At 41.0% G+C, this 27,955-nt stretch overlaps 1 protein-coding gene across 3 annotated transcripts; it reads left to right on the top strand.

Moving 5' to 3' along the window:
• The first annotated feature begins 120 nt into the window (after nucleotides 1-120).
• LOC116511365 (interferon regulatory factor 3-like) lies at nucleotides 121-27,837 on the top strand. Of its 3 annotated transcripts, none has more exons than XM_032221332.1 (12): nucleotides 121-226; nucleotides 4,038-4,149; nucleotides 6,478-6,643; nucleotides 9,068-9,263; nucleotides 11,232-11,323; nucleotides 13,716-13,800; nucleotides 20,154-20,309; nucleotides 20,985-21,218; nucleotides 22,376-22,585; nucleotides 23,011-23,388; nucleotides 25,123-25,241; nucleotides 27,166-27,837. In XM_032221332.1, the coding sequence occupies exons 2-12, from the start codon at nucleotides 4,127-4,129 to the stop codon at nucleotides 27,322-27,324; spliced, it is 1,818 nt and encodes a 605-aa protein (XP_032077223.1). In that variant the 5' UTR covers nucleotides 121-226; nucleotides 4,038-4,126; the 3' UTR covers nucleotides 27,325-27,837. The 3 variants fall into 3 exon arrangements, with proteins under 3 accessions (XP_032077223.1, XP_032077215.1, XP_032077232.1); XM_032221324.1 differs by having other exon boundaries at nucleotides 22,373-22,585; XM_032221341.1 differs by lacking the exons at nucleotides 11,232-11,323; nucleotides 13,716-13,800 and having other exon boundaries at nucleotides 22,373-22,585.
• The last annotated feature ends 118 nt before the right edge of the window (nucleotides 27,838-27,955 follow it).

The raw sequence follows: 27,955 nt of genomic DNA, 5'->3' as shown, positions 1-27,955 counted from the left end.
CAGTGCCTCTTGGAACCGATGGAGGCGAGCGAGAGCCCCGACCATGCTTCCCCCCCCCCCCCCCGGAAAGTGCCAATGCGAAAGGTGGTTCTCGCTGATTGGCTGTCATTGGCCAATCAACTTGCCCTCCGATTCGTAATATAAACATCATGCAGAGGACCGAAGTTCGTTGTTGTTTCTGCGTTCTCCTCTTCTGTCCTAGGAGATCTCTGCTAGTGAAAAAAAGGTAAGGATTTGTCATGTTCATGCAGTGGCTTTACGTGGTAGCTGAGCCGTAGTTGAAGAAGAAGAAGAAAAACACCACTTCTTCTAGGCGGGTATTTTCCCTTTTTCTGTGTCTTGCTGGAACAAGAGGTTTTTGCAGATGCTTTTCTGATACAGCGTCCAATTGTGACAATTTGTTCATTCAACTAAATTCAAACTACCAAATTAAATTATTTTTTAAAAGTTTCTTGAAAATGCATTTGCAAATATGAGCCGAAAAGAGTGCAACACCGAGGCGACATCTTAATTCACCTGACCCACCACGCCCCCTCCCCCCATCCCAGATCGCAGGTGTAGAGATTTGACCTGTCTGCGATCAGGAAATACTGGGTGCGATTTGCTCGTCGGTGGCTCCCGGCAATAGTTACTCAATAGATTTATGCAGGATTTCCCCCTGTTGCAGTTCCCTCAGTCCAGGAGAAGAATTTAAGATGCAAGTGGTGATAGCAAACGACTATATGGTGCAGAGAGAATCCTGCAGTATATCGCTTTATATAGTTCTGCAGATTGCATGCAACAAAAATTCTTGCATGCTGGTAGGAGACCTACTTAATGTTATCTCTTAATGTGTTCTCTGGTAATGTGCATATGGATGGGGTATTAAGCAAGTTGGCAACCAATATAGGAGGGGACACAGAATTCTGGCGCCTTTGCTTGCTAAGTTTATTTTCACCAGCATTTGAGCTGATGGAAAGCTATCTCTGTGCTACTAAAACACTTGAGTCTGTTTTGTAGCCTTCAATTGGTTGTTTCAATTGTTGCCATATGATGCACTGAAATGATGCAACAGTTTTTGAATTGACATACTTCATATGGGCTAACTGCAGAGGGACTAACTTACAGAATGCATCCAAAATCCAGAACCTATGACTATTGTGGGGTTAAAATTTGGCAGTTGTGGCCACTTCATTGCTGCTGCAGCAGCCAGCTGTCATCATATAATCATTATTTCCAATACTCTGTCAGCTTCTTACAAGGAAAATCAGTGAGTAAGTTACTCCTGCTGACATTACTCTTTTGCCTGCCAGTAATCCAGGGAACTGCCTCAGGTCCTGCCCCCGCCCGGTTTAGTGGAGAGGGAAAATGTCCCCATACGTCACATGATGACATAAGTTTGACATCCCATTCTGTTTCTCTAAGTATGGAAATACCTTTAAAACACAAGGTGAAATTTCCTGCTTTCATTGTCAACCTTTGTTTTCTTTCTGTAATTTCTGATGTTGAGTGAGGGAGATGATGAAATATGATGACAACATGCAAATGAAGTTATGTATGATAGTTATTTTTCCTGAACCAATGACTCTGTATGGTGGGTTGGGCTGAGGGAGAATGTGACTGGCCCAAAGTCACCCAACCAGTTTGTATATCCAGGGCTGGACTAGGACTCTCAGTTTCCTGGTTTCAAGCACTGTGTGTGTTTTGGCACTATTATAATATGCTGGAGATGATGTCTGCGTTCACAGTTTGAATAAGTGTAGCAAGGTGTTTTTTTTTTCTGGATTCCTAATTTTATTTTTTTTCCCTTTCCCCTAAACATCAGCAGTTGGAGGTGATTAATCTCCTTAGCAGATAATAGCATAGAAAGGGAGAGAAGAATAAGCAGATTGTGACAAATGGGTAGACCTTTAGCTGCAAAACCTGTTCCCAACTTTATGAAATATTTTGTATGGCTAAGTTCAAAGGAGCTCAACTAGCTGCTGACCTCTTCTTTGGGGTACACAGTGCAAACCTTTGCCTACCTCCTGGTCAGCTTAGCTTTTTGATCCCAACCAAGTCACAGGTGATTGATACTAACAACAACTCTGATCTGGACCAGAAGGGGTGGCAGGTGAAGTAGAACTGTTTGTTCTTCAAAAGACTTTTGGGATTTTTGTAACATAGTTTTTTTCAAAAAGTACCCCTTGCATATCACACCTTGTGATGGTGAAGTTTCCTTAACTGACTGTGACCACTCTTAAGTGCCACACAGTTGTTTTAGGGCAAAAGACCTGTTGTCATTTTCAAGTGCACAATATAATCAGCTGAACATTGGTGCACAAATTTGTTGTGGAATACAGTAAAATGATACAGTACGTGTGGGTAATGATTTAGAAATGTTGTAAGGAGTTGCAAAATCTTTTAAAAACTCTTGTGGGTCTGTTACATAGAGACTACAAATATCTTTTCACTATGGGTTTCTATCATATCAAATAGGAATTTTCATCTATTTGAGGCAAGTTTTGTACATTTATTGCTTTAAATATTTATATTCTTCCCTCCTGCAGTTCCTTCGAGATTTGAGAAAATCAAACTTGCAATATAGTCAGAACAGTCAAAATCTAAAAATAGTGTGAAATTGTCCTAATTAACATTTCACCATTTAAAAAGCAGGGATTTTTTTAAACAAAAATCTTTACAACATGTTCCTATGTCATCAAAGTAAGTTTCAAGCAAGTCTACCCCACAAAATGAGTTGTTTGAATCCTTATCACCGGCTATCCCCACCCCTGAAAATCTGAAAGAGAACACACAGGAGTGGTTATTTTGGTGGTCAGGCAGATCTATTTAGCTAAAGGGACACATGTTTTGACTGATGCGCCCTTAAGTACATCTCAGTTTTTGCAAAGCACTTGAAGCATGTATTCATGTACGTTGTGTGAGGTGGGAATATTTGGGCTCAGGGCTAATCACATGTTAGATGAAGACTGCATAGATCTGATCAATAGTGTTGGACCCTTATCTGATGCCAAGCCAATTACCTCAATGTAATTTGGAGACTCCCTAATTTGACTTTTGGTCCCTCTTTGAAACACCCCAATTTAGTACCTATCATTTGAAAACTCTGTTTCATGATATAGGCTGGCTTAGAAATCTGGGAATTGGGGGCTCAATGGGTGAATGGTTGAAGAAGGTAGGAATTGTCACCACTACTGGCAAGGACAGCAAGTTTAATTTCCCTACTCCATCTGGAGGCGGTGCATAATTGCTTTTCTTCAGGGAGTGTGGCCAAGCTATGGTGTGCTTCTTGAAATTGTGATAGAGCACTTTCTGGGAGGAATGTGATAACTGAATGAGTTCAATCTGCCATATTGATTAGTTCACTGAGCTAACTATTACAGTATGATGTATGCCAGGTTTTATTTATCTGTCTAATGAATATGGCTGCCATATCTCCATTCTCGGCACTGTGGACAGTAAACAAAATGAAAACAAAAATTCATTAAAAACCAAAACCCAATTAAAGGCCTGCATCAAGGCTCAATAAACACACAAAACCACCATAGGAAGATTATTATACAGTAGTATCAGGAGCTATTTCATGACAATTCATTTCACATAGGTAAAGGTAAAGGTTCCCCTCTCACATATGTGCTAGTCGTTCCTGACTCTAGGGGGTGGTGCTCATCTACGTTTCAAAGCCAAAGAGCCAGCGCTGTCCAAAGACGTCTCTGTGGTCATGTGGCTGGTATGACTAAATGCTAAAGGTGGTGCACGGAACGTTGTTACCTTCCCACCAAAGATGGTTCCTATTTTTTCTACTTGCATTTTTACATGCTTTCGAACTGTTAGGTGGACTACCATGATAGTGTGACAAACATTTATTGCTGAATTCTGGTCTGAAATGATTGACTTCTCTATTTCTAAAACTGCCCAGGGTATTATAAAAGTTGAGAACATGATATGGGAGCTGAATTTGAAGCCTACTTGGCTATGAAGTAATACTATGATGCAATAAAAGTTCATAAACCTGAAATTAACATGGGTTACATCATCTGGTTGTTGTTTTGGAACAGGTTCTCCTCGGAGGGTTCTTCCATTAATCCATAAGTTACTCAGTGTAAGAAATAGAAAATTCTTTCATATTTCACCTGACAACGACACAATGGCAACATCAGCAAATAAGGGGTGAGTGCTCCTGAGGTAGAATTGTAAAACAAACAATAATAAAAATGTATGTTTGTGCAGAGGAAAAGTAGGTTTGGGTATCCTTACTTTTATTCATACACTCTGCTTTTCAGCTAGTGAATAGTATGATAAATCTGTCAGTGAAGCCAAGCACTTTTCTTTTCTGCAAATAAGAGCTTTTGACCTAAATTACATTGAGAGGGATGGAAAAAAGCACCAAAGCAAGAAGAAATTGGGACTTCTTTATTCAAGCATTTGGAAGTAAATTCAATAGCATTTTCTTCCCTGTACATCTGCTTAGAATTTCAACTTTACACATCAAACCCTATAAATAAAATAACAAAAACCAAAATAATAGTTTTTACAATTCCATGCTGACCTTAAGATGCTGGCAGAAAGTGAACACAATATATTATAAACTTGTGAGCCAGCTTAATATTTCAGCATAGCATCTAACACATTCTGACATTTTGCATTTATACTCCTGGGTTGGTGGCAAGTCACATCACTTGTACTGGGATGTATTTTTAATATTTTGCCCTCCCTCTACAGATACAGTTGATTGTGTCTGTTCTATTTTAGATGAATCAGAGAGTCATACACATTATTACAACCTTGGTTAACCCAGTACTTTCCATGTATCTTGGACTAGAGCTCCCACAATGGTATTACTTTCCTGTCAGGTAGTTAGTGGGTGTTGTAATCTAGTAATATCACTAGATAAACTTACACCTTGTGCTTCTATGTAGCAGCTGGAAATGTTGGGTTTCAGAACAAAAAGAAGAGTAAACAATGAGCATTACACTGTAAAGGGTGGGGGATTTACAACAGCCATAATTCTGCACTGATGTAATAGTGTAGTATAGGTTACTTATTAGCCATTAAGAAAACTCTTGAGTTACTACCTCATCATACTCTTTCAAATTCTTTAAACTTAGAGAGAAAACTCTTATATTTATTTTAAAACTAAATGTTTTTTAAGAAAGTTTATCTGTATAACTAAAACAATTTTAATGGATCTTTTTAAACTTTTTTTTTAAGATACATATGTTCAATAATATTTTGTAAACTTGGGAATTATTCAAGCATTATGTAGAAGAAAAATGACAGATTAAAAACTTCCTTTTCTGTCCCTCTTCCTCTTAAACATAAAAGGTTTCCAAGTTTAATTTCAATAAGATTGTACAAATTTAAGAGTAACCCATTCATCCCAGTTTCAAATCCACTTTATAAGCACAAAGCGGTGCATTGGAATTTTCTTTTAATTATATATATCAAATCAATAGAAAATCCATCTTGACTAATAAGCTTAACTAAATAGTGTAGTATAGGTTACTTATTAGTCATTAAGAAAACTCTTGAGTTACTACCTGTGTTATTTCTGGAGGAGTTACTCATATAAAAAACATTTTCCATCTATCTAAATATGATAACATTGCTGGGTATGTACTATAGCTCTATAGCTATTTGGCTTTGAATGGGAGAAAGGATTGTACACAACAGGTACAATACTGTCAACACTCCCTCAAATCAAATCTCTCTCTCCTTAGGATAGTAGAGTATCAGCCAGATTAGGTTAGGAAAAAACACAGTTCCTTCCGAATTGTTGGCAGTTGCTCAGGGAACATCCCTCTCACAATTGCACAACTCTAATGTGTCAAATTAATGATTTGTTCTTCTTTTGTCTGCAAATTCACTCTCTCACTGCCGTCAAGCAATAGATAAATGTTGCAGAACAGGCAAATTAACATCCACAAGGTAAACAAGTTCAAGTACAAGTTCAAAATAAGCACATCTAACAGCTATTGTCTGCCATGTTTGCCTGTTGACATTTTTCAACTTTGGAATAAGGATCAAGTGAGAAAACCAGGAAAGTCCAGACTAGATAAGAAAGTTGAAAAACATTCCAGAGTGGTGACAAACTATATTTGTATTGTTACCAAGAGAAGAATGGATGTTGTCTGTTGCATCATCACGTATTAAGCTTGGTTTGAGGGAGAAAAAGTACTAAGTTACACAAGGTTGCTATACTGTATATTGTGATGCTCAGATTCACCTGAAATGGAAAGGAATGATCCAATCAAGCTATACCATGAAAAAAATGCATTTTTGTGAAGTTCAGGGGGAAAGGATTTGATTCTGGCTTCTTTATTTGAAAACTATTATGAAAACTGCACTTCTTTTTCTTAATTAGAGGTTTTATTGTTTTGTATAAGGTCTGTAATGAGATTTTGGAGATCATCCTGCATGTGGACTTAAGTCATTTTACTTGTGGGGAATCTGGGCTATAATTTTCAAGAAGTAACGTTCTTCTCTTTGTTCACTCAGGGATCCTAAAAAAGTTGGGTTTTTTGACTGGTTGATTGAACAGATCGACAGTGGAAGATACAAGGGTTTTTTGGACTGGACAGACGAGAACCACACAACCTTTCGTATCCGATGGAAGCATATTTCAAAGAAGTCTCTTGTGGCAGATGATTATGAGATTTTCAGGGTATGAACATCATCTGCTCAAAATGATTATATGTATGTGTTTGTCCTGCCAAACAGAGTACTATCTTCTGTAACCGTTGCAAGCTTCTAACATTTTGAATAGATCATGATGTAAGCTTTCACAGGCCTACTCATTGATGCTGAAAGAAACTAACATAGCATTTTTTCTGAAAGCTTGAAGAATTCATAAGGGATCCTAAAGTGACACTTCCATTGTAGGTTGGTCTTCCAGACTTTCGATTGTGGCTGCATATTTCTTCCTTTTTATTTTTGATAAAGGAGAAAGGGTGGCAGTAATAATATCTGATAGTTTAATGAAAACCATCTCTGAATTAAAAAGTATTTTAATCTTTGTTCTCATTGTAGTTGCATTCAGAAACTGCCCGTAAGCAAACACCTGTTATTTATAATGGGTGGAGATTGACATCAGTTCTCCCATTCTGAGTAGCAGATGCCTCTCTCAGTATATGTGATTACTTTTATATAAATAAAGTTTTATTAAGGTTTATTAGAAGATAAAATACAATGCAAATCAAGATTAAAAACTAGGGAGTGCGGGATAAAAAAGGAGAAAAAAAAAGATTCTGATTTCCATTTCTTTTCAACACAGTAAAATATTAATACATTTATGACCTCAACTTTTTACATTACCTATAATTATTACAAGCCAATTCCATAACTATAATTATTAAATGTTCAAACCAAATCCTAGATTTCAGGCTTTTCTGTTTCAACCCCACCCCCCGAAGTAATAGTCCAATACAAACAAACCAAATCTCCTTGTTTAAAACAGTTTACATCACCATCTAACCAAATCCATTTTCCCCCTGTTGTAAGAAATGATATATATCTGTTTACATTTACTAATCTTTCTAAACTATGATCATCTGTATTAACAAAAATCATCATACTCTTTCAAATTCTTTAAATTTAGAGAGAAAACTCTTATATTTATTTTAAAACTAAATGTTTCTTAAGAAAGTTCATCTGTATAACTAAAACAATTCTAATGCATCTTTTTAAACTTTCTTTTAAGATACATATGTTCAATAATATTTTGTAAACTTAGGAATTATTCAAGCATTATGTAGAAGAAAAATGACAGATTAAAAACTTCCTTTTCTGTCCCTCTTCCTCTTAAACATAAAAGGTTTCCAAGTTTAATTTCAATAAGATTGTACAAACTTAACAGTAACCTATTCATCCCATTTTCAAATCTACTTTATAAGCACAAAGCAGTGCTTTGGAATTTTCTTTTAATTATATATATCAAACCAATAGAAAATCCATCTTGACTAATAAGCTTAGCTAAATTTAAGTCATTCCCTCCAACTTGTCAACATAAAATAAAATATTTTGCTTCTTTGGAATATATATCAAATAAATAGAAACTTCCCTTTTTCTCAAGAGAGTCTCAAATATGATTTTTAAAAAAAATCCGTTAACGTTTTCAATTTCCAATTCAATTTTGAAGTGGAGATCCCAAACTTGTACCTTTGTGGATTGTAGATTTACTTGCAGTTCTTTCAACTGCACTGGGAGGCTTGTAGTTTAACCCATCATTTTGTGGGAACTGTTAATGTCAGATTTACGTTACAAAACTATTGTTGTCGTTTGTATTGGCAAACACTTGTGCTGTAGCCTCAATAGTTTGATAACTTTCTGCTTTTGGTTGCATCTCTGGATTACCTTTCTTCTGTGAGTAATTTGTGTATCTTGCTTCTCATTTGTGACATCTTTTGAATATGGTTCTATAAAGTGAATTATTTTGTTTAAATAATCCTCCAAAATAATTTTTGCAACCTCTTAAGTGGCTTCGATGTTGCATCATCTTCTGTTTTTTAACTGCCTCTTGTTGTAAAGAATAACTTTTTTTAAACAAAAAACTTTTTGTAATCAGTATCTCCTGACCAATCAGAATCCATTAAGTTGGAAGATTTCAGCCTCCCACAACAAGCTATCCAAAATTGCAAATTATAACTACCAATGTTAAATAAAGGTCACAAATTCATGTAAATGACAAAATAAAAACCTTTTATTAAGAGTAATAGGTTGTGACTAAAAAGAACCTCTTTTAGCTTAGCAAAGGTAATAAGAGTAGACTTCCCCAATGTGGCATTCTCCAGATGCTGGATACTTGCATTTTTGAAAACTTGCATCTCTAACACACATTAGAAAGGGCACAAAATTTGAAGAAGCTCTACATGAAAAACTACATAATGAAATAACATCTCTAGTTACCTGTTCAGTACATCTTTACCTTTCATAAAGTTTTGGACTATTTGCTTTTTTATTAGATTCTGATTACCCTATTCCTGATTAGTTGAATCAGGAATTAGACAAGGTGGGACCTGACTTTTTATTGAATGGAGAGCTATCTTTTGTGTTTACATTTTAATCTCTTTTTTGTGTTTTCATATAAAAGGCATGGGCTATGTATAGCAACAAATATATTGAAGGTATATCAACTCCCAGTAGATGGAAAATCAACTTCCGCTGTGCCCTGAACAGTACAAAGAGATTTGAAGTACTGGTGTCAAATGAACCTGACTTTCACGAATACAGAATCATCCCCCTGAAACCAAAAACTGATTCAACAGCTAATACCTCTTCTGGTACAAGTAAGAGTTCTTGTGTTATATTTTTAGCGTAGAGATAGAGAGGGATGCATTTCCTATGTATAGGAAATGATGAGAAAAGTTAAAAGTCTGAGGTTTTGAAAGGATATCATTTAAAAATAAATGGTGGATAGCCTTACAGGTAATCTTTAAACTTATGACAGTTATTGAGCCTATCCATTTTAATTGTAAAGCAAGAGGAAGTTAATTGAAACTCTTAAATGAATGAGTCCCCATCCTGGATCAGCCCAATGTATACATTAAACAACGTAGGGGTGAATGCAGGGGTGGTTAAATGTGTATGGGGTGCCTCAGGGATGCTTGCCTTGGGTCTTCCAGAGCCTCCATTACCCCCTGAGATACCCCCATGCTCTGCTTCATTTCCTTGGGGTTCCCACAGCCATCTCCATCCCTCACAATCCCTTGCTTACACTTTCAGAGATCTGGAGAACTTACTGGCCCCATGGAGCAGACATTTGCAAAGTGACCTCAGCAAAGCAGCATTTTTTCTGCCTTTCTGCATGGCCTCTTTAACTCAAAACAGGATAATGAGCCAGAGTTTTTGCTTCACAGTTTCTGTATTTCCTGGTGAAAAAGTTTTAAAAGGAAGGGGGCAATGAAGGGTTAAGTGTTAAAAGGGCAATGCAAAGGGAGGGGGAAGAGCAGCTTTGCCTTCAAGGTCAGGTTGCAAAGAAGGCAAAGCAGCTCCCTCTGTATTGGCTTTAACAATTAACTCTTCACTGTCTGCCTCTGTCTCACTGCACCATGCTCCTGTTCCCCCCCCCTTTCCTTTTAAAACTTTTTTCACCAGGAAATATACAAACTGCAAAACACAAACTGTAGCTCATAATTCTGTTTTGAATTAAAGAGGCCATGCAGAAAGGCAAAAGGCAGGGGAAATGCTGCTTTGCTTAGGTTAGTTTGCCATAACACTGAATTCTGCAGATCTCCAGAAGGTGAGGCATTGTTAGGGGTTTAATGGGGAGAAAGCAGTCCAAGTGCCTTTGAGGACCTGGCAGGGCAAGGATGGGTGGAGAAGATAGGTGTGCATGCTGCCGCATCTCTACAAAATTAGAAGCCACCCAGTCATTCATAAGTGCTAAAGATGAGATAACTTTTGTAAAATTCTTATCTTCAAATCATGGTCGTAGGTGGCTTTTGGGAAGTCTGTTTTAACTTTGAACAGGCACTAAATGATCTGTCATATCTTGAGGATTACCTGTATTATTCCAAGCTAACTTTGCCAAGCCTTATCTTAGGGAATTTAATTGCAATAGCAACATCTGCATACATCATAGACCAGCAACTGCATCTTAAAGTACTTCAAGTTTCTAGAATCATTTCATATATGAAAAAATTGCAGTGGTACAGCATTGGATTTTTGAACAAGGATTACCAATTATTAGGCAATGTGCAATAAGTACATTTCAGTTTAGTAAGTGTTAATTAAGATAGTATGTTTGGGACTGGAATGAACTAAGAGAGTGAACCAACTCCATAGCTTGCTTGTCTTTGTCACACAAAGATTCTTCTTGATGGGATAGGGACTGTGATGTGTCAAGATTGTGGAACCCAAATAAATGAGCTTGGAGGTGATCCTCCTGAGGGGGAGTATGGTATTTTCAAATACACATAGTAATGTGCAATTTGGATATCAGCTTTTAAAAACAGCTTAAACACTACAGAGTGAGGCTAACAATCAACATATTGGGAAAATAGTTCTGCTGATGTGAATCCAACTGCAAGAGAGAAATTAGAATTGTACAACGTGCTTTCTTGACTCAAAAAACAGTAACAAATTACCCAAACTGAATAAAAGTTGTACATAGACTACAAAGTAGTATTATTTGTGACTCAGTATATGTAGCTTATGCTGGACAAGCAAGTATTTGAATTTAATTCTTAACAAGTAAAACATAACATTCTAAATATCTCAATAACAGTATTTTTGCTGTTAATCCCCTTTTTAAGGTAATGGGAGTGACAATGAAGCTGAAGTATTGCATTTCAATCCATACAGTGAAGAATGCCCGGCTCTGCACCAATCTACTCCGCTATACCAGGTACAGATCTGTAGCACTTGCTGCAATAACTAGATTTGAAAAGGCAGAGGAGTCACATGAAGTTTTGGAATTAGTCAACACTGATAGGAAATTGTATGGAAAAATCACTGGAGCAATTCATAACAAATAATCTCAGCTGACAAAATTGAAAGGCATATGGCTACAGAGGTTATGGAGATCTTTACAGGACTGCAAAAACCCCTATCTCTAAAGAAAAAGCATGTAGACCAGGGGTTCCCAACACATACACACTCACCAGACCATAGATCTGCATTGGACCGCGGCATGCCAGAGACCGGGCCATGCAAACAAACAAAGCCCGATCCAAGGGATGCATGGGAAACCACACCAATGCCTATTCGCTGAAAAGCCTCTGTCCATGGAACTGGTCCCTAGTGCCCAAAAGGTTGGAGGGCCCTGATCTAGACAATCAGCATTTTTATAAATAAAGTATTTTGCATTAGCTGCAAATCTACTTCTGATTCAGAGGTTATTTTGTAAATTGTATTTAAAATGGAATGCAACAAAAGAGTACAGGAAACAGGTGAAATCATGAAGTCATACCAGTTCCTGATTTATCTTTCTGTTTAACCTATGGATCTAGTATTTTTCAGCACTCCACCATGTAAAGTTTTAGCAGGGCCAATCATGCATAGCTTTTTAAGATCATTCAAATTTAGAGAGATGCTTCTGTCTGTTTTATCATATACGTGAGGCCTATTTCAAGGGAAATAAAGCAGGTGCAACTTCTCCCAGAACCATTCAAGACCTTGTGAAGTGCTCTTCCTTTGCCTTCTCTTGCTGCCATTGTTTGATAGGTTAAAATGTGAATGTCTGAAGAATTTTTTCTTCATTGTAAAACACTAGCAAAGTATATTAGTATTTTGTTATTGGAAGGCTTTACGTAACTCGCTAAATATGAACATCTAAGTACCTTTTTAGGCATATCGTTTGGAAGCATCCTTCATTCTATGGTGTTTAGGAAACTTTTATCCAAGAATTTTCCAGTTGACTCCCATCTACTGGTGCTTAGACTATGATAATTTTCAGATATGAGACCAAAAGTTCTTGTTTTGATCAAGTTTGTACTAAGAATGTAGGTCCTAAGTTGCCCAGAAGCATTCTTTTCTATGGAAGATATACTATATTTTGGTACTAGAATATGCTACTGAAGACACATAATACAACCATTTTGTTGATTTGGATTATCTGTTTTAATGTGCTGAAGGTTTGCTAGAATAGCTGCCAATCCATTTTAGTTAACTAATTAATCTCGAGATGTTCAATGCCTAGGTAGAAAGAATTTCTAGAAACCCCTGGTAATCTAGAAGTTGCCTTATGCTAAACCAATAATCCTTTGGATCAAGTATTGACATGGCTTGTCACCATCTATGTAGTAATTTAGACTGGAATCTTTGCTCACTCTTCCTGGACATTGTAAGGGTAAAATTTGAGACTCTCTACTTGCCAAGTGTACGTTTACTATTGAGTTGTCATATCAGGATCTGTCGTCTTAAAATCATAACTGACTAAACATTTTAAAGGAGGGCCTATATTGCTTTTGCTGTCCCTTTTACTTGTTCGTGGGGGGAAAAATACATACTGTATTTTTCGGAGTATAAGATGCACCTTTTTCCCTCTAAAAAGAGGGTGAAAATCTGGGTTCATCTTATACACTGAATACAGCATTTTTGGCCTACCGAAACCCCACCCCCTTTGCAAAAATAGACATGCAGAGGGTTTGGGAGGCTTGCAAAGTGCTCCTGGGGGCTGGGTAAAAATGAGCAAAAAATGGGCCGTTTTTGCTCGTTTCTGCCCGTCTTAGTCCCTAGGAGTACTCTACAAGCCTCCCAAAGCCTCTGCATGCCCCCCCTTTTTTTTTGCAAAGAAAGGGCTGTTTTTGAAAAAAACGGACAACTTTTTGCCTGCTTTTGCCCCCCAGTCCCAGGAACACACTACAAGCCTCCCAAAGCTCTGAATGCTCTTTTCTTTTTGCAAAAAACAAGGCGTGCAGAGGGTTTGGGAGGCCTGCAGAGTGGAAACACTTTTTTTTTTAATTTACCTCTTCAATGGTACGTCTTATACTCCAGTGCATCTTATAGTCTGAAAAATACGGTAGCTGTTTGTGAACAATCTGATTCATATAGATTTAAATGGGAGACATGAACTACAAACCTTTAAGTCTGTGGCTTTGACAGCAATGACTCTTGCATAATATGCATGTAACTTAATTTGGAAGGCCTGAGGTAGCTTTTGTGCTACTTTAAGTTGTGTGTGAATGGATTACTGAACAATGTGGCAGTGTCTTGAGGTAAGCTTTAAATGTACTATCAAGAAAGGTTGGTCATGTTGTAACATGGTATAAGGAACATTTTCACATTGTATTTCTCAGTATTTGCAACAAAGCGCTTCGTCTGGTTCACAGCTGGAAATTGATGCTGCTTTTCAAACTTTGACACTGGAAAATGGAATGGCAGGTAAGGTTGTGGGTGCGCATTTATTTCTCTAAGAGTTGGCTGGGATTGAGGCTTCAGTTGTCTTACTAGGCCGGGATGAAACATGCTTCATAATGACAAGTATAAATGTGTCCATTTTCACTACCATGCTTCAACTGGAACCACAGCTGCAGGCAACTTTATGCCTATGAAATAGTAAAACCATATTCCATTTTTTTAATTATTAAAACTTACACTGTTTTTTTTAATTAGGATTTTGGGCTGCCACTTATGTCTCATAATGCCTATTGCTGCATGACAGAATTACTGCTGTGTAAATGAAAGGGAGTGGGGACTTTATAATTTGTAGTATACTTCTTAGGTTTAATCCACTGTCCTACTGATAAGCACTGTTTGGCCAAGATGAGAACCTGATCAATGTACTTTATTGATAACTCCTGAAGCGGCTATATTGGTCCGGCTCCATTGGATCACTTGTTAGCAAATGTTTTTGAGAAAGGGTTTAGATGCAGCTGCAAAGTAATCTTGGACGAGCAAATTTAGATAAAATCCCCTTTTTGGTCAGAGTTCAGATTTGGGGTTGTTGGACTGAAACTGTCCTGATCACTCTGGTGGCTGATTTTCATTTGGACCTGGATGGCCTGAGTGAATCCCTCCTAGTCCTATTTATTTTCTTAGAAGCCCTCATTACCATGAATTATGGTGTTTGTTCTTTTGCAACCCTTGCAATGTGTGGGAATTGAAGGCATTATTCTGCACCATTGTTACTTTTCCTGTGCACTGCTTGGAGAGTCCAAGCGATGGGTTAAATCAGTCTGGTTGCCCTGGGACTGAGGAATCTTTTTCCTTGGCCATACCTCCTGGTGATACTTGGTGCCAGAATTTTTCCTCAGTCTCCGCATTTAGAACTTTTATTTGTGAGCTAAGCGTAATTTATCTAGGCTTGGACTCTCCTTCTAGTTTTTTTCCCTTTCTTTTCCCTTAATTTGTTCTTTCCCATAACTAACAGTTTAATTGTCTCCCCTTTTTGCTTCACGTTGTTTGAATTCTCCTAGAGACTCGGAGGTAGGCGTGGTGGGTGGGGTATTCCGCTTACTGCGCCGCCTTTGGATGGCAGCGAAGAGCTGCCGCATTTGCTTTAAAGCACGGCAGGAGCAGCTGACAGCATTCCCCTTTTAGCTTGAATTTGTTATTTTTGCAATTTTCTCGCTCTTCGGAGGGCGCAGCCTGCCGCGGAGGGGTGTGCGACCGTTTTAAATCGTGCGGCCACCATCTTTACCTCCTCCTCCTCTCTCGCACTAGAGCGGCGGCCTATTGGGAGGGCCTAAATTCGCGCCTTTTTCTCCCATTGGTGTTCCCGCTCAGCCACGCTTCTGCAGATAGCCGCAGGGTGGTTAGCTGGCCTTGGTCGGGTCTCTGGCTGGGTCACTTCCACTCACAGCGTTTCCCCAAGCGGTGCTGGCGTTTTGGCCACCTGGTGGTCATACACCAGCACAGGGAGGATTTTTACGGTGGGTTTTTTTTTTTTTTTTTTTTTTGCCTTTCATCCACTGATTCTCCCTGATCTATCTGCCTGATGTTGCAGCCTCGGCTGCTTTTCCACCTTCTCACCTCCTGTCGAGTGGCTGGATTCATTGGACTCATTGCAGAGCCCCAGTTTTACTCCTCTGGATTTTTTTCCCCACAACTGTTCCTGCTTCCACAATACCTGCGTGTCATCTGATCAAGCACCAGCCACCAGAGTCTCCTTCATCTCCTGACCTCCACCTGTATTGGCCTCTTGTCTAAAGTCTGTGCCATCAGGCCATGGAGCATCCTGGCCCATCTGACTCCCCTGACTGTAGACCAGGCCCCTCTCAAGCCCTAACAAGGGAACCTCTGCAGGCAGGGGCAAGGGGATAAGGAAGGGCAGGGTGGCCAGTCAGGATAGCCACCCCTATAAGGTGCCTTCCTTGGCGGCAAATAGAGATGCAGAGAGGCGGCAGCGAGCTCTCGACAAACAATTAGAGAAGGCCCAATGCCAGGCTGTGAAGGAGTGCCCTCAGCCTACTCCTCCTGTTGGGACAGTCATTCCACCGCTCCCAAGGGGTGATCACCTGTCTGTAATTGATGAGGAAGTGGACTCCCAGGACCTCTCCCCGGATAGGTCTCTGGGTGAACCGGGTTCTCCTGCCTTTTTGTGTGTTTCTGAGTCAGGGCCCGCCCCCGAAGGCCCTAAACCCGGGAGGCTCGCTGATCCCATCCTTGCCCGGCATGTTCGTCCTCCTTCCAGGGACCTCGTTGGTTCGGACTCTGCCATAGCTCAGGAACCTGAGTTATCTGCCCACAGGCAGGTGGTGGTCGCCCATGCCATCTCTCAGGGCATTGCCCAGGGGATGCAGAGACGTGACCAAACACCCGTCACTACCAGCTCCTCTCAGCCCAGGCAGGAGGCTCTCTCCACCACCAGGCGGATCCGTCACCCGTCTCTGGAATCCTCGGCGCTAAGCGAGTCTTCCATTTTGGAGGACCCAGATCAGGAGGAGGAGGAGCTCTCAAGGACGAGGACCTTCCTCCGGATGCTCCTGCCTTCTCGGGGCTTTTTATGCCTAGCCTATTTAAGTCTGTCTTGCACAAGGCTAAGAACACCACCCAAGTGGGTACTAAACCTAAGACCATACAGGGAACCTCGGATTCCGCTCCGGTTAACCCCAATGCTAGCATGTTTAATGTTCAGGCACCTCAGCAAGAGCTGGTGCCGGTCCCCGGTCTCTTTATGGATGTCATTCAAAGTCAATGGGCCCAGCCTGGCTCCTGGGCTGCACCCAGTGGCAGGACAAGAAACTGTACTCAGTTGACCCCACGCTGGAAAACATCCTGGTCCTGCCATCTGTAGACCCTCCTATAGCGGTTCTCACTTCTAATTTGGTCCTTCCGGCTCACTTCTTGGAGGGCGTCAAGGAAGAGGACAAAAAAGCGGAGAAGGCCTACCACAAGACTCATCAAGCGGCGGCCTGGGCCATTAAAGCGTCTTCATCTGGGTCATTCTTTAACAGAGCCTCTGTCATTTGGCTGCATGAGCTTCAAGCTAAACTGCCGGCAGGAAACACTCGTCTTCGCCAGGACATAACAAAGATTATTGGAGCATCCCAGTATTCAGCTGATGCCTCCCTTAATGCGGCAAAATTCGCCTCTAGGGCATTAGCGTCCAACGTGACTGCCCATTGTCTCGTCTGGCTCTGTCACTGGCAGGCAGACCCAGAAGAACAAGTGAAAATTGGTGTCCGCCCCGTTTAAGGGGTCCAAATTATTTGGGGAAGTCTTAGACCCCTTCGATTGAATCCAAAGATAAACGAAAAATCCTGCCCACCCTGAACAAGAAACAGGATCGTAAATCCTCGCCCTATTTCAAGAGGCAGTCCTTTCATTCCAGTGAGTCCGCAGGATCCTCTTCCGCTCCCTCGAACAGACCAACTGGTCAGTCGGGAGATAGGTTCCAGGACAGGCAGTCCTTTTGGGACACGGGTAGGCAGCAGTTCAACTACCGCAGGTACAACTGCGGCAGGGCCTCCAACAGGCCCTTCCGCAAGTCCAAATGACCATCAACGCTCCCCTTCCATTGGGAGGTGGCTCCAGCTGTTCGCTCCCCAATGGGCACTGACCATGGAGGACGCCTGGGTCCTCCAGACGGTCAGGGAGGGACTTTCCTTGGAGTTTCTCTCCCAACCCCCTCGGAACTTCATCCGCTGTCCAACCCCCTCTTGCCCTCTCAAGAGGGAACTCATGACCCAGGAAATTCACCGTCTCCTGGAGATCAATGCTGTGGAACAAGTTCCACCCAACCAGGAAGGGAGGGAATTTTATTCCATTCTCTTCTTGGTGCCCAAGAACTCAGGGAGGTGGAAAGCCATCTTGGATCTCAAGAACCTCAACCGTCATATCGCATACAGAAGGTTCAAGATGCAATCCCTGCAGACTATCCTAGTGGGGATTCGCCAGGGGGACCTCCTCACATCCATCGACTTGAAGGAGGCTTATCTACACATTCCCTTCCATTCGGCCTGTCATCAGCACCCAGAACCTTCACAAAAGTTCTGTCTGTGGTTGCAGCGCAAGTCAGATGCAGGCCCGTAAGGCTTCATTGTTACCTGGACAACATTCTCATCCAATCGTCGTCCAGGAAACGGGCCTTGCGGGACCTCCACATTACAATGAGTTCCCTCGGGAGTCACGGGTTCTCCCTGAACCTGGAAAAGAGTCATCTCATCCCAACCACCCCCAATCTGGGGGTGGTGATAGATACCTCAGCTTGCAGGGTTCCTTTCCCAGGACAGAATAGACAATTTAGTATCCCTGACCCGCAAAGTTCTGGGGTTGAGGCAGGTCTCCGTGCTACTCCTATCACAACTGTTGGGGAAGATGATCTCCTGCATCTCGGTCGTTCCCTGGGCATGACTTCACTCCAGAGAGTTGCAGTGGCTTCTCCTGCCCCATCAAAGAGCCAACAGGAGCAACTCATCCATGAGGATGTGGATTCCCCCGAACGTGAAGCGGTCTCTCAAATGGTGGCAATCGGCAGCTCTACTGAAGGGACACCTGTACAAGGAGCCACGAGAGTAGTCATCACAACAGACGTCAGCCTTGCCAGTTGGGGGGGCGCACATGGGACATCGCATAACTCAAGGCAAGTGGTCTCCAGCCGAGGCAGCCTGCAACATCAACTTCTTAGAGCTGTGAGTGGCCAGACTCGCCCTGCAACATTTTCATCGGAACATTCTTCATCATTACGTCCTTCTGATGACGGACAATGTGACCACCAAGGCCCATATAAATCGCCAGGGCGGCACCAGGTCCAGGAAGCTCATGGCGGAGGCGGAGGCCCTGGGAAGGTGGGTGGAGCATCACGTAACATCCATTCGCTCCAACCACATCTCGGGAGTGGACAATACGCAAGCGGACTAGTTGAGCAGGACCACCATAGACAGTGCAGAGTGGCGTCTGGATCCGACCCTGTTCAACCAGTTGTCTCACAGATTCGGCACCCCAGTGATCGACCTGTTCACCACCCGAGAGAACACGCAGCTCCAGTGCTTCTTCTCCCGCTTCCACTTGCCAGGGGCGGAGGGGACAGACGCCCTTCGATGCAGATGGCCTCAGGGTCTTCTGTACGCTTTCCCACTGCTTCCGCTTCTACCACAGGTAATCTGCAAGATCATCGTGGAAAGGGCGGAGGTCCTTCTCGTAGCCCCCCACTGGCCTCGCAGGTCATGGTATGCTGACCTCGTCAGCCTGTCAATGTCATCCCCATGGCGGATTCCTCGGGACCAGGTCTCCCTCAGCCAGGGGGCCATAGTACACCCAGACCCCCAGTGGCTCCAGCTGGCCGTCTGGTACTTGAGGGGGATCTCCTGAGGAGCGAAGACCTGTCAGAGGAGGTTGTGCGTACCATCCAGGCGTCAAGACGACCATCAACGACCAGGATATATGATTCCACCTGGTCCACTTTCGCCAAGTGGTGTGACAACTACCGTCTCGATCCAGTCACTGCACCTGTTTCCTGCGTACTGGACTTTCTACAATCTACATGAAACACCTGGCTGTGGTCCTTCTATTTGGAGTAAGCAAATATTATGCTGATGATATCCAGTAATGTATCTCTACCAGTGACATGCGGTGAGGTTTATGGCTGGTGAGGCAGTCTTCTCCCCCGACATCCCACTGTCTAAAGTGCTTTCTTTCTTTCGCCCGCCTGAATTCTGACAGGCGGGCGAAAGAAAGCACCAGCCCGCCAGCTCGCTTTCTTTTGCCCGCCTCTATGTCCGCCGCAAATGATTATGATTGATACTAAAACTGTATAAGGAGATATTGAAAAATGGAAGAATGAAGGATGGAACTTTAACTTAACTATGGAAATATGAACAACAAAATAGATGGAAAATACGTCTTTGAATATTATAGCAATATGAAAGGGGGGGAGTTAAAATAGTGATAGAAAATAGTGGGGGGGAATAATAATTATATATTAATATGTTAAGAGATACAAAAGGACAGAAAGATGGTTCAGAAAGGAAAGGTGTTAATAAAAGAGATGTATAAATAATATGAAACAATGGAAATGAAATGTAATATTTAGGAATAATAAGTCTATGTATGTCTAATGAAATGTATGTTACCCTACCACACCATTCACGCATTGATATGTATAAAGAATATAAAAAATAAAAAAATGATTGGAAAAAACAACAACCATTGCAATCCAATGGTGTAGATTGCAGAGATTCCCCAAGTATTTGTGCATAATTGATGCTGAGTTTTACATTTAATGTTGATAAAGTGAGTTTATCCCATACATGCCATTGCAAAAATCTTAATGATGGATATTAATGTGTGTGTAGGTTCTGCAGTGCCAAATGAGAATGCAGCAGACAATTTTTACCAAACCAATGATGACACACTCCATTGGATTATTCAGCAGTCCCAACTAAATCTGACTGAAATGCAACATGTCTCATGGGCCCCAACAGTAATTACAGATTCCAATAATCTTATAGGTAAGTCTAAACATGGGCTTTAAACAATGAATCACAAAATTATGGAAGTGGATGGGATCTCCCTTCTTAGTACCGGATGCAGTAAAGTATCTCTGACAGGTGTCTCTCCAGCCTCTGGATGAAGACCTATCATGAAGGGGAACTCATCCAGTCATGTACCAACCTATTCTAGTGGCTGATAGTTCAATTAGGAAATTCCTCCTAATAGTCTAACTTTAACCATGTTTCTTCTAATTTTACTTGTTAGTTCTAGTCAAAACTTCTAGTCAGTCTAGTACTCTGGAATAACAGAAAATAAATCCTGCCTCTTCCAGATGTTAATCTTCAGATGTCGAAGACTTGTATCATATTAAGTATTTTTTCTTGAGTTGTAAACTCTCCCATGTTCTTTAATAATTTCTGTTTGCTCACTCACTGAAATGTTTCTCGGGCCTATCTTTTAAACTCTTGATTTCTGGGCTGTCTTTTTGACTCCATTAAATTAGGCATGTAATGCCTTTATGCCAGGTTTGTATCCAAAAGAAACAAAGGGAGTCCTATGGAGAAGACCAATGGCTGGAGAATATATATTAAGAGGGGCTACCTACAAAGCTTTTTTTAATCATCTTTTTTCCTATCTTATAATGGCTGTAGGTTCTTTCTGCTAATTACCTTGTTTTATTTTTCTAAATACAGCAGGAAATGCTATTACGTATGAGCAAAGAAGTTCCTGTGAAGCCCCTCAGGTCACCCAAAATGGCTGCTCACCCATAGGGAATGGAGTAGCAGTTGAACATGTGGCAAGTGACTGTTACCAAGAAGGACCCCACTGGCCACCTGCAAATCCAACAAAAGAGATTTCCCAGTCAACCATTGCTTTTTCACACGTGCAACAAAATTTTCCTGGTGCAAATGAATTCAATCAGTTAGGTGAGTAAAGTATTCTGCAGCATACTTGGGTGAATTCGGCCCAAATGGAGGCCAAAACGTTCCTTAAATTGCATCACTGCAGTGGCTTAAATTCCTATTGACACTATCAAAAGATAGCCCCTCTCTTCCTAGTTCCATTTGCCCAGACTTTGCAAACTTATTAAATGTGTGAGAGGACTGAAAAAATCCAGGCTAATTGCTTGTTGAACAGAAAGTGAGAGCTTAATTGGCTGTCTCCTGACTCCCAATTAAACATTTCATACTTGGAGAGGAAACCTATCCTTCTTAGGAAACTAGTTAGAGAAAATACAAACAAAGGGCAGAGGAACATTGTTAGTGAGTTGTTCAATAAGGCAGTGCAGAGAATTGCTGTTGTCACTGGAGACACAGAGAAATGTGTTCAAAATGTGATAGGGATAAGGCAATATTACACAATTTTCCTCACTTTCCTCTTATTTTATTCATTAAGACTGAAATAAGTGGTTTGGCTAAACCAAGCCTTATAAGGATTTTCACCAGTTTATTTCACTTTTCACCAGCTTCATAACCTCTTTGAATTCTTAGCAGGCATTTCCCCACCTTGATAGCTTGATATATGGTCAAAGATAAAACTACCAAACATTTGCATTTATTTCCAAAATCATTGTAAGTAAGCAAATCTGTGTACAATATCATATATTCCTAACATATGTGTTCATAACGTGTGTATTTGCCCAACCCCTCCTCTTCTTACTTATTGACCACTATGGATCTGTTTACATTATACCGGTTGTACTTCAAATATTTCTCCCAGTCTTGCCCAATGGTTCATAAATTCTAAATGGATTCACTTGCATAATCCATCTTAGGTTTATCAGCCAGCATTGTACTGGATAAAAATGAACAGTACACAGTCCATATGCATCAGCTGCTAAAACTATCTAACCCATGTTGCCATTGTAGGGCTTTTAATTTCTAGCCAATGCCTCCATTGTTTAGCTTCCTTTCCCCCAAACTCTCTCTGATCATGACATGCCTCCCTCGTATTCCCCCAATAAAATAAAGGTTTTTGTGTTCATTGAGCAAGAAGTAGACACACGTAAAAGTGACTCAATGGCCAAAATATAATGCTTGTGACTTTTGATTTGAGAATTGTTCTTTCTCCTCCGTCTTAGAAGAAGCTATCTGCAATACTAGCTGTTTCGTTGATAACATTTATCTGAGTGAAGAGCCTCGGGATAATGGAATGAGAAATAATGAAATGAGGAATGACTATCCGCTTACAGCAAACCCGGAAGTTATGATGGAACAGAGTACATTTGTACCTTCAGCTACTCTCCCAACAGATGAACCAACTATCAATAATGTTCCTTCTCAGGACCCTCTAGGTCAGTGGCACCCAACCTTTTGGGCACCAGGGACCAGTTCCATGGAGAGAGGTTTTTACATAGACTGGAGGGGGCGTGGTTTTGTGTGCTGCCTACATCCGTGGATGGGGCTTTGCTTGTTTGCAAGGCCAGGTTTTTGGCGTGCCACGGACTGGTACAGATCCAGGGACTGGGGGTTGGGGATTCCTTTCTAGGCCAGTAAAAGAATTTTCTGTGGGCTCACGAAGGCAACGAATAAAAATATCTGAGCAGCAATAGCTAACAAAAAATATACCTTTTATTTGGAAAGTAGGGAGTAGTTCCTTCTCAGACTCCTTTTTCTGTCTTCTTTGTTTTCTGCTAATACTTAGTCATTATGCAAGACTTTGCAGACAAAAGGATACTGAGTCTGCTTTCACTACACTGTGTACTCTTGTGTTTTGCAGAAACTGCTGCATTTAACATAAAAGTGTCTATCTACTATCACAACAAGATAGTGCGTGACGAAGCAGAAGTAAATAGCTGCCTGCTCACCTACAACCAGGAGAACTGCCACCAATCACACAGTGCACAGGTCATACAGTTTCCAAATCCAGACATGCTGACGGATCAGAAGCGAGTTGAAAAGACCTTGTTTGTCCTAGAGACTGCACGTTTATTATTATATCAGAAAAACGGGAGGATCTGGGCCAAGCGACTTGGAATGTGTCAGGTCTTCCATGCATTCTCCAAGGAGCTGGACAATCGTTCTCAGGACCCTCCATGTAAATTACTGCCAAGGAATGTTGAAACTGAAATCTTCAACTATGAACAGTTCTATCAAGGTGAGGATCTAGAAATGAGGCAAAGAGTTTTATTCATTGATTCTGTGCAGTCTTGAGTGTTCAGATCAGGTGCTGTGACATCCGGGTTGAAATAATTAAAAGGAAGCTAATTGCAGGCAGTCCCCTCTTACAGCCATTTGTTTAATGACTGTTGGAAGTTACAGTGGCACTGAAAAAATTACCTTACAGCTGGTCCTTGAATTTATGACTGCAGCATCCCCATGTCCCATGATCAAAATTTGGGCGCTTGGCAACTGACAGTTGCAGCATCCTGGGGTCAGGCGATTGCTATTGGTGACTTTCCCTGGGGGGTTCCAAATTAAAGGGGGATGTTACATTTGCCTAGTGATTGCAGCAAAAAAGATAGCAAAATCACTCGGTTAACAATCGCGTTGCTTAGTGACAGAAATTCCAGCCCCGTTTGTGCTTCTAAATTGAGGACTAATTGTAAAATCTTTCCCTGCCATCTTTTGTTTAATACTGTTACAGCTACGCTATCACTGTTTTATCTCTTTAAAAACTGTTATCTTGGAAGACTCAGTGAAGACCTCTAAGGATAGAAGCCAAGGTGCCAAACAGCTTCTTCTCAAAGACTGCACTGGCTGGCATTTTCATGGGGTTCCACCACAAAACCGCACTCAACTAAACCGCGTCTGACTAAACCGTGTAGCTGACGTCATCAACAGGGTGACAACAGCGTGCAGACAGAATCCTAAACCTAAAATTAACCCCTAAACCTAACCCCCCTAAACCTAATCCTAAACCTAACCCTAAACCTAACCCTAAACCTAATCCTAACCCTTAACCTAACCCTAACCCTAACCCTTAACCTAACCCTAAACCTAACCCTTACCTTAAGTTGAATCGGCTTGCTTTCAAAGCGCTATTTAAAGCGCTCTTCTTTCTCCGCGCTGGCTGTTGTCGCCCGGTTGATGACGTCAGCGATGCGGTTTAATCGGGCACGGCTTAGTCGAGCGTGGTTTTGACGGGTCACGTTTTCAGGGAAGGTCTGTAGCAGTTATCATAGCAGCAGGACAGATGATTGGAAGAAGCTTTACTCCAGTGATCATGATGCAGCTGAACTCAGGCAGGGGCAGCAAATGTGCAGCTATGCAAGTCTACTCAACGTAGTTTGGCAAAAGCTCTCCAGGATTTCGTTCAGGCATTTTTTTCACGCCTAATTTGTAGATGACAGCAATTGAATGCAACATTTTATATGAAATGTACTTGATCTGGCCCTAGTTACCATCTTATAGTTCAAGAAAAATGGAACGTCTTTTAGGCTTTGTAAATAAATAGAATCTGGCATCGTACAACATGCTAAACTATAATGAATTGGCTGGTTTTGGCTTAAATGATGCCAGACTGAAATATTAAATTGATATTTGCATAGCTATTATCCTTTGGTATAGAGGTGTTATATGGGGAAATTGTTTCCTTGCATTCTTTCCTGCTCTGCTAAAATATGTTTGTATCTGGGAGAAATGCTTGAAATATGGATTGGGCCAGAAGATTTTATAGTGGCATCTTGAGAGGTCAGAAGGTCCCAATAACCTGTTATCACATTCTGGAAGTCTTGGTTAATGGGTTATTGATGATCAATCGATTCTAGGTTTCTTCTTACTGACGCAAAATAACCTTAGATTTTATTGTATTTATTTGCCCTGTTTTTCTGTTTATCAATCCATATATTGGTTTAAATAGCTATGAATCCTGGATTTTTCTCTTTAATAGAACTGGTTGAGTTCCGTGATGGTCAAAGACGCTCGTCTCCTGACTATACCATTTATCTGTGCTTTGGACAGCGGTTTACTGCTTCCAAACCCAAGGAGTCCAAGCTGATCTTGGTGAAGGTAAGGATATCGGTGTCAGGAAACTTACTGAAGATTGTTCAAGGTGATTTCAAAGGGATCACAGTAGTGGACCTCAGTCTGTTGCCACCCCAGCATGATTTCCTCTTGATGCCTGGATGGAAGGAAAGCTTAGCCAAGTGGTTGTGTGGATGAGCCCTAAGAACTAAAACTTTGCAGTGTTTGAGACTCTGTCTCCAAAAGCTGCTTTGGAGGGTGCAAGATCACAAATACAGTCCCCTCCAGACCAGATTTCTTCAGCCAGAAAGTCCAGCTTCATTCAGATCTGAGCTTGCTACAGCTGCATGTCTGGATTTTGAACATCAAGCATTACAGACTATAGAGTATGGCACAGTCACCTTCCAGTTGGATTTGCAAGATTGCTCCGGGGGCAGAAGGTATACCAGGTAAAGAAGGGAAATCTTGCCATGAGGGATTCAGTTCAGAAACCCAACATATTAAAATGTGAGGTTGTCTATATTTTCAGGTTTCAGGAGACACTCAATTTACCTACATCAAACCTCACTCTTTCTTCTTTCCTGTTCCTGTTTTTTTCCCTAAAAATCTTGGGGTGCCACCCTTTTGACCCTTCCATTCAATGCATACCAGATTGTTCTCTGGGGGGAAGAGGGAGCTTTCTATAATATTGATCACGGGCAGGTTTATTTAATAGGGAAATATTCATTAAGCGCCCTGTAAATATTTCATATCTCTGTCAATATTTTGTACAGGTTGTTTATCTTTATTACAATCTTTGACCAGCCTTTACCATAAAAGAGTGCCATCCAAAGAGAAATTGCTTAATACAGCAATGAGTTATTGGGGAAGAGAAAAATATTAATAGGGCAATAAACAGCATATCTACTTAAAATTTTTGCACAGGTGTATAACATGGTGAAAATATTTTGCCGCCCAATCAGTGAGTGTAGGGTTAGCATCCTTTAAACGATAATAAATATAAAATGTATTTGTGTAGCCCTAGTATTTGGAAATGATTAGAGCAATTAAAGAGTGTCTTGGGGCATCATAGGGCACCTTATGAGATGGGTGCGAGTTTTCTTCCTCCCTGGATCCACAGGAGCAAAGTCTCTCTGAATAGGAAGCCCTTTGAAATCTTCCCTTTAGTAGTATATGTTTCGTTGTTACAGCAATACCAGTTACATATAACCTGGCTTTCCCTAAAGCCACCGGATTCTGCTTAGGAAAATAAGGCTAGTCTCTTTTAATCCCTTTATTCCCTTTCCACAAAGTTCTGCCCTCTGCAAGGTCTCAATCACTAGGTGGATGCCTGCTTGTTTAGCCCATGCTGGAAGGTCGCAGCTGCTGCTACCCTGTGGATATTTCTGCCCCTTCACAGCAATAAGCCACCGTGAGCATCTTCATCAATATTGTGGCATTTGCAGAGCAGGAATATGGTCCTTGGTCTCTTTCTTAATTCCCACCACCTTACAGGACTAGCTAAGAACATTTAGGTCTGGCTGCCGGAGTGAGTGGGAGAGACAACCCAAGTAAGGCTACCTTCCCTGTTCTTCCAATCACACTTGCTGATGAGCATTTTTTTGTTTAGTTGTGCATCACTCATTTCTGTATTTGTCCTTTGTGGAAGTAGAGATTATTCAACTGTATTTATGTAGTCATTCATTCTGGAGCATGTAAGCTGTTGTCTTGCATTCTTGGACTCTCCACTCTTTCGCCTTAATCCCAGAATATCTAACGTTAATCTGTTGCTAATTGGGAAAACTGATCTTTTTTTTCCTGAGCTCTCCCATTTCTAAGCAAGAAAGCCACAGTCAATGTGAAACCATTTGTTTGCTTTTTGCAATTCTCCTAAATTAGAGAGTCAGTCTCATCCCTAATCGCCTTTTTTTTAGTGAAATGTATCTTTGCACAAGCTAATAATGTTTATTGTCTTCTGTGTATCTTACAGCTGGTTCCAAATTTTTGTAAAAATTCGCATGAATTCGTGCAGAGGGAAGGCTGCTCATCCCTGAACAGCGAAAGTCTGAGCCTCCAAATCTCCAACAGCCTTTTTGATATGATAGAACAGCTTTCTACTATATTCATGCAGACTGAGACAGCGTATTGAGTGTTTTGTTTTGTGTGCCAATTAATAGGTTTTGCAGAGGGTGAGGCTGGTTCTCTCCATTTGTTTCACAGGCCGAAGTACTACAATCTCTACATTGCATCTCAGCCTTGTTATTAGGGCAGATGATCTTCTAATTGGACTATTATTTATTGAGATAATCACACCCCGGAGATACAGATACTCTGCCCTGTGAAATTCTTTCCAAGAACCTATTGGAATATATATCTTGCTATGGGGCATTATGACAAGGATTCTTCTTTGCAGTAATAATCGTGGTACAAAGTTGAGGAAATTCTTTTCAAGAACATATTTTTATGTGATAATAATTTCCAGATGCTACGGGAATGAATTTAGTTTCTGGAATGCACTTTTTACCTCCTATGTTTTGTAAGTGAAAAGACATTAAATATACATTCTAACCTGAAACTCAGCAGAAACTTCCATGTTTCTCCAAACAAGACTATTCTCAAATGCTATGGGACAGTGTTAGAAGCAAGGTTTTGTATTTTCGGTCCTAAAAAGAAAGGGACAAACTTACAAAGGACTTCTGTTCCTCTGTAAGAATTGAGTTTATTGTCCACACAGATGTTGAAGTTTGTAAATATTTGAAAAGAAAAAAGAAAACGTCCCT

This window comes from Thamnophis elegans, chromosome 1 (genome assembly GCF_009769535.1).
Source record: "Thamnophis elegans isolate rThaEle1 chromosome 1, rThaEle1.pri, whole genome shotgun sequence".
In the NCBI taxonomy this organism is placed as follows: Eukaryota; Metazoa; Chordata; class Lepidosauria; order Squamata; family Colubridae; genus Thamnophis; species Thamnophis elegans.
Note: the sequence above shows the minus strand (reverse complement) of the source record. Positions and strands in the feature narration are given on the sequence as shown.